Source organism: Festucalex cinctus, chromosome 8 (assembly GCF_051991245.1).
Source record: "Festucalex cinctus isolate MCC-2025b chromosome 8, RoL_Fcin_1.0, whole genome shotgun sequence".
NCBI lineage: Eukaryota > Metazoa > Chordata > Actinopteri > Syngnathiformes > Syngnathidae > Festucalex > Festucalex cinctus.
Genome location: NC_135418.1, coordinates 5,557,566 through 5,565,000, shown reverse-complemented (window position 1 = coordinate 5,565,000; position 7,435 = coordinate 5,557,566). Strand labels below are relative to the sequence as shown.

The 7,435-nt window shown below is 39.7% G+C and overlaps 1 protein-coding gene across 10 annotated transcripts in view; it reads right to left on the bottom strand.

Moving 5' to 3' along the window:
• The window catches only part of chl1b (cell adhesion molecule L1-like b), a 108,495-nt gene that overhangs the window by 32,108 nt on the left and 68,952 nt on the right, over positions 1–7,435 (bottom strand). For all 10 annotated transcript variants that reach the window (XM_077529918.1, XM_077529923.1, XM_077529924.1 and 7 more), the window contains 12 exons: positions 6,941–7,063; positions 6,342–6,512; positions 6,105–6,134; positions 5,885–5,996; positions 5,521–5,702; positions 4,843–4,974; positions 3,573–3,713; positions 2,311–2,422; positions 916–1,082; positions 668–833; positions 434–558; positions 1–102 (listed from right to left, as the gene is read on the bottom strand). In XM_077529918.1, the coding sequence (XP_077386044.1) occupies positions 1–102; positions 434–558; positions 668–833; positions 916–1,082; positions 2,311–2,422; positions 3,573–3,713; positions 4,843–4,974; positions 5,521–5,702; positions 5,885–5,996; positions 6,105–6,134; positions 6,342–6,512; positions 6,941–7,063 (1,563 nt within the window). The remainder of the gene's footprint in view (positions 103–433; positions 559–667; positions 834–915; positions 1,083–2,310; positions 2,423–3,572; positions 3,714–4,842; positions 4,975–5,520; positions 5,703–5,884; positions 5,997–6,104; positions 6,135–6,341; positions 6,513–6,940; positions 7,064–7,435) is intronic.

Genomic DNA, 7,435 nt, shown 5'->3' with positions numbered 1-7,435 from the left:
CTGTGATTGAGCTGTTATGATTGTGCCCTGGGGTCCATTTCAGTTTCACACTTTTGGTCTTGTGTTCTGAGAGTACCAAGTGCTCAGGTGCACCAGGGACATCTGAAATACATGACATGGGTTTGAAAAAAAAAAAAAAAAATCACAGACACATCAATCTCAGCAGGAAACGAGGCCAAGGCAACAATTTTCAATCAAATCATCCCCAGCAGTGATAAAATGTGGAAAAGCCTGCTTCACTGAAATGGAGTGGGTGATGTCAAAACGATTGCTCATGCTTATGATATCATATAATTCAGTATTTCACGATTAAATCCATGGTATATTCTGCTTCGACTTGCTGACGTATTGATTTGTTCTCAAATGTCATAACGTAAAATGTTATTGGGGATTTCTGGACTGGATATGAAATTGTATTTCTTTGTCAGCTCACCTAACACCATGAGCAATGCAGATGCGGTGTCCTGGTCCAATGGAGTTCTTCCTACACATGTATACACACCCTGGTCCCCGTGGCTTACATTGAAAATTTGAAGGATACCATCCTCCACAAAGTATCTGTTCACAACAAGATGGATACACAATATTGATTGACAGAACTAAGCCGTGAAATGACTTTCCAGCAGGGAATAGATCTGTAATGCAAAACAAAAATCCAGTAGCCTACCTTGAATTCTCAGTATAATTGAGGCCTATGTCCATATCGTCTTTTTCCCACAGGAGCTCAAAGTCGTCGCTGAAGGACTTGTCATATTCTGCCAGACATGAGAACTGGGCCGTGGTGCCTATTAGGATCTGCTGGTCTTCCGGGGCCACTTTTATTCTCGTAGGATCTTTATAAGCAGGACAATATTTAGTTTCCTTCCCAATAGGAATAAGAGCCACGACAAACACATCAGGTACAACATATTATACCTTTCACATAAAGTGAAGCTTCAATAGCAGATGATCCTTCTATGTTTTTGGCGTAACATGTATACTGTCCTGTGTCAACTTTTTCTGTGGTGTAAATCTCCAACGAGCCATTTTCATGGACGGTAAACCGTGGCCCCACCACAGATTCAGAGGTATCATCTTTGTTCCTGTAAACAATAAATACGTAAAATATGTCAACTTTTCAACATTCTTTGAAGAGCTAATGTTAATTCAATCAATCAATCAATCAATCAATCAATCAATCAATCAATCAATCAATCAATCAATCAATCAATCAATCAATCAATCAACTTTATTTGTATAGCACATTTAAAAATCCACAGGGGAACCAAAGTGCCGCACATAAAATAGGAAAATAAAACCAAATAAAATATAAAAGAACATACTAGGAAATCACCAAACACATAAAATAATATAAACAGATTCATGCCATTTTACTGCTTGTAAATATCAGTATTACTACGTGTTGAAGGCCAGAGAAAAATAGTGTGCTTTTAAACGTGATTTCAAAACCAGGAGTGAAGTGGCCTGTCTAACATATAGTGGTAATTGATTCCACAACTTGGGAGCAGCAGTCGCGAACGCTCTGTCACCCCTAAGCTTCCGCCTTGTTTTTGGAACTACCAGAAGCAACTGGTCAACTGATCTTAATAATCGAGGTGGGCTGTAAAGGTGTAGCAACTCAGATAAATAGGGAGGTGCAAGATTATTAAAACATTTAAAAACAAACAACAGAGCTTAAAATTAATTCGATAGTGCACAGGGAGCCAATGAGGTGATGCTAAGATAGGAGTCATGCGCTCACGCCTACGGGTCTGAGTAAGCAGACGAGCAGCAGAGTTGTGTAAAAGCTGCAGACGGGCAAGAGCAGTCTGACTAATGCCTACATACAAAGAATTACAATAATCAAGACGAGTTGTAATAAAAGCATGAATCAACCTTTCCAAGTCCAGTCTTGATAAAATTGGTTTCACCTTGGTTATCTGGCGAAGCTGGTAAAAACTTCTCTGTACAACAGAACTAATCTGCTTCTCAAATTTAAAAGCAGGGTCAAACTTATCACGCAAATTCGTAACACAGTCCCTGAGATAAGGTGCTAGTGGACCAAGGTCCACACTAGCAGAGGAAGAGCTACTTGGTCCAAACAACATCATTTCAGTCTTTTCGTCATTCAACATGCACTCATTGGTGCTGCTTGTTAACTACATACATTGTCTATGTCAGTTCTATTAATTCTGAGTGAAACTAAGGTCAAATATCTCATAAAAATATGCTGGAAAGCAAAGGTGTTAATGATGGTCAATGCAGCCAGTGTTTGAGATCTACTGCTCCCTGTTGTTGAGAGGAAGAATAGCAACAGCCTGTCCCACCCACCAAGTGATAGTAGATGGCGGAGAGCTGAAGACATTGCAGTGCATCATCACTCGCCTCCCTTCGACAGCAGTGTAATCCTCCCCCTCCTTCGTAAGAATCATTGGAGGCAGATCTGCAAAGCAGTAGATTTAAATGAGAAGCATTGCGAGCTTGTGATGGGAACCGCACTACTCTGCCAACAAAAGAAGGCGTGGCATTTCGCTGCAGCACAGTGCAGTACCGACTCGAGTGCAAACAACTGATATTGGTTTAACTTTGGGAAGTACAATTGTCTTTTCTGTGCCTTAATTAATCAGAGGTTTTTGTGAGAAGAAGCTAGCATTCCGATACTGTTCAATTTGTTTTTAAGGCAAGGCAGCCTCATTTATATAGCACAATTCAAACGCAAAGTGTGCTTCACATAATTATAACTACAACTTTTAAAAGCATTTACAAACAAAAGAGTTAAAGACATTTAAGGTGTTGACTCACTCAAAGGAGAATCACACATCTGCAGTTCATTTAGAACGCCACAAGAACAAGAACAAAGAAATCAGAACATATTACTCCAGTCCTAAAGCCTTTACAGTCAGCTGTAGATTATAAAATTCTACTACTGGTCAATAAAACGGCAACTGGCATAGGTCCTGATTACATTAATAAATGCTAATGGAACATAATTTAGTCGGGCTCTGAGGTCTGCAGAATCGAGTCGTTTAGTGGAATCCAAAGTTCAAAGCAAACATGGTGAGGCAGTATTTAGCTGTTATGCTGCATGCAAATGGTATACGCTAACAATCAAAGTCAGCCCAAAGTTTAGATGCTTTGAAATCACAGTTTAAAAATATGTTCTTTCCCCCATTAAGATTAAGAACTTTCAAAGCATTTTTAAAATCTTGTACATTCTTTTAGCAATTTTAGTAAGCTACTTTTCTTTACTTTGTTTTTAATTGAACTGTTGTTGTTGACATTGTGGAATGGACAAGAACTTGTTAGCATTTAAATGTCAAGGAATAAAACTTATTGCTCCTCTGGGAGTGCAAACAGCTGCAATGACAAAATGAGGCTCATCGGCAGTTCCCTTCAGCATTATTGATGTATGCCAACATCGGGACCAGCTCACTAACAGGCACATCACTCAGCAATCTCAATATAACTCCCTGACAACTTTGACATTTATTACAATATTGTCTTAACAATATTGTGAATTTAAAATCAGAATTGAAAACAGAACTTGCTAAAACTAAACTTAAAGCGAGTCGAATAATGTAAAACATACTCACTCATGACCATGATGTTTGCATTAGCAAGGAGGGTTCCATGCCTGTTGGATGCTTGACACTGATAGACTGCACTGTCAGATGCTTTGGCGTTGCGCAAAAAGATGGTGTCATCAAACACCTTCCTGTTAGCCGCAGGGGCTTCTACACAGTAAGATTAAAGATACCTTCGTTAACAAAACGACAACACTTTGTTTTAAAACATTCATGGAATAAGCATGCCCTTTTTTCATGGTTTGTTCACTAATTTGAGTATGCTGATAGCTACTAGTGTTGTTCCGATACCGTTTTTTGGCTCCCGGTACAGATTCCGATACCCAGCTTTGCAGTATCGGCCGATGCCGATACCATACCGATACCTAAGGGTTTTTTTTCTCAACATGAAAAAGCTGTCCTGCCACTGGTTCAGAGCATTCAAGGGCCAATATGATATCTTAGATCGGCTTGCAGTGAACTTGTCACATATCAGTGAATGTCGTGCACGAGCAAGACACAAGATGCTGTGTCCAAAGTCCTATATTAGCCTTGGAATTAATGGTAACGGCATGTTACTTGTTAATAGTCACCGATTCCGTTACCACTGTTTTAATGCAGTATCGGGGCCTCTGCCGATACCAGTATCGGTATCGGAACAACATTAATAGCTACATCAGTGTTTGCAAGTACATTCTGGTGCCAGCATCATGATTGGCCTTGACAATAGTTTGGCTTCTGATACCTCCCCCCCAAAAAAACAAAAAAAACATTTGTTAATTGCATAGTGGAATCCCGTTAATGACATTGGCAAAACAGAGAGCAAATAGTCAAACGTTTCTCAGTGTTTTTCAGTCTGTCAATCATCTTGTTGTTTGTTTGTGCAGTGAAAATACATACATTAGGACGCCATCCTCCCTTTCCCCCATAATCTATCACTTGAAACCAGCAGATTTCATCAAGAGCGGAAAGTCTATAAATAATAAAATAATATCCTTCCTTCGTTTTAGATACCATCTTTGTATCCCAGTAGAGAGATTTCAATTTGACGATTTCAGAGTTGGTGACAGCTCAGGACTGATCTGAAAGTATTTCAAAGTCTATTCCGCTCATCCTCTGAGCTTTTGAGAGTTCACTACCATTGCAGGCAGCTTTTAAACACTCTCTGCCTTTCTTTGCTCAATCATGCACCAAGTTGTGGAAAGTGAAGGAAAAGTGACACAAAACCGCTGATGATTTCTAAATTCAGATCGATTAAGTCCAACATGAGACAAGTGACATGAAGACGTGTGGGACCAACCATGCAAAGACAGGCCATTCACCATCCAAGTTATGGCTGGCTTTGGAGTCCCAGTTGCTGAGCACTTGATGAGCACATCTGAGCCAATCATACTGAGCTGACTCTCAGGCTCCAACAGCCACTCTGGAGGCTCTGGGAAGACACAATCAGGATGATTTTTTATCAAACTGAATACAGCGCAGACATTAAGCAGTTACAAGGAGAGGAGAGAGGAGCAGTAACTTCATTCAAGCGTAAGAGCTCCGTTGCGATAAAGAAGTAGATGTCAGACAGGCTTTACTAGGAAACTTGGACATATAATGTTGTCAGTAGAAAACTTGTTCAAACAGCTCTTTTGTAAGTGAAAGTCACCCTCGGTCTTCACAGACATTTTTTCTGACAATGACAGTGAAAGACAATAAATGTAGTATTCATTGACAAGTTATTGCATCTACTGTGTCATATATTCTGCCTTTTCAAAACTCAGCTTTTATTATCATTTTTTACTCAGATGTGATGTGCCAATAACAACATTACACTTTCTTTAAATTAAATTCCACACTTCTGACATTGCCTTATGATAAAATACATTCAGCTGTTTATTAAAGCCTGTTGTATCGCTTAATGAAATGTGTTTTAATGAGATGAGATGCAACCGCAAAACTCCGACAATACATCATCACTGTACATTTTATTTACCTTCAACTGTTACTGTGAAGTAATGGACTACTTCTCCAAGAATGTTCTTTGCCTTGCACATATACTTGCCGCTGTCTTCTTGTTCAATACTTGGCACAATCAGCAATTTTCCATGGCTCTCCAGTTTGGCTTTAGCTGGAAGCTTATGACCCATTTTGACCCACTCGACCTCTGGAGTTGGACTTCAAGAAAAAGCAAACATTTGAACATTATTAAAAAACAACAACAACAACAACAACAAAAAAACATTATTTTGAGTCCTGCAATCCATTTTATTGCTATCAAACTATACTGTTGTTTTATATATCTATACGTTTACCTAAATACAGTTCTAATCACTCTTGCATGCGTGTATTTAACTCACAATCCCTCAGGAATGCACTCCAGTTTCAAGTCCTCTCCCCTGACAAGATGTTTCTCTGTTTTGACACCAGAGGGCGTCATAAGCTTGGGGCTCCGCTGCAGGATGGCATTGGCTAATGGGACATTAATCAGAGACAAGATTTGAGCAGTTTATAAAAGATTACCACAATACAACCACTATGTATGTCTCTCACAAATGCAGCATGAAAATGAAATCTTACCAATTTCAGGACTCATGCCATGACTTTTCTCTGAAATGCAGGAAGACGGGATGAACAAATAATAACATAAAGTGGATGCAAAATATCACATATCACTGAGCTCGCAAACCAAAAGCAAGAACATGCATGTGAATAAGACAGAGTGGCACAGGCATGGCTTTATAATTGCAGCTATGAACTGTGAAAGTGCACATATGTACTGTCATGCTAATTTAGGAGTGAACAAGTGACACCCACTTGTCTTGACAATGACCGACATGGCCGTCTTCTGAACGATGGTTCGTATTCTTGGGAAGGCAGCGAAGCAGCAGTAGTCTCTCCTGCTATCCTTCTCCACCGCGTGTGAAAAGTACAGGTCTCCATTCAAGCCCATTGACACCCTCTCATCTTGTTCTATATGTTGAAGGTCTGAGTAGACAAAATGTGCCCAAAATATTCACAAGTCAGAAGAGTTACTTGATATTTGGAAAGGAAATGAGGCCAGTGGAAAGCCATTTTAGCATTTAATCAATATCCAATATCTAGATTAATATCTAGCTCTTTGTCCTCACCAGTAAAACGATTGAGCACACTAGTAGAACGACTAAGGCACACTAGTAACAAAAAATAATTTAGAAACACCGGCCTAATAAGAAATGTTACACAGTAGTGGATGGCAATAGTGGAAAAGATTTTACTAAAAGATAGTGAGTACTGCTGAATATGAGGACAAAGAGCGTACTAGGACCATAAGTGCTCAAACGGCTTTTCATAATAGACACAAATAGTGTGAGCCATCACAATGTGCGCCGATAACATTTGCAGAGGCAGCATACATGGAAACTAGTATCACTTACTGATAGTCATCCAGTAAATCTGCAGAGGGGGTATTCCTTTAGGTGGGTCACATTTTAAAGTAAACGGCTGACCTTCCTCCACCACAACAGGATCAAGTGTTTCTTTCGGAAACTTTGGAACATCTAGTAAAGTAGGACAAAGACTATTAGAGTGAAATAGTGATGCGTGGGTTGAACAAATGAGCAATGAGTTCACCCCGTCTCCCAAAGATGGCTCCAGGATACTGCGTGTAGTTTTATAAACTGTAACGGTCAACCTGGGAGTGGATTATGCACTTCAAGTGTGTGGGAGCAAAAATTCAAATGTTTAAAATCAGGTGGAAAGGCTAAATGCTCAGTGTAGCACACATATTTATTTATACTGAGATGTGCTTAAGTCCTTCCTGCCACCTCAAATTGACTCACAGTGGAGAGGGCCAACTGATAGTTACAGTACACAGGAATTGACTCAAATCACTTAGCTGTAATAGCCCCCCCATCCCCCTTCCCCCCCCA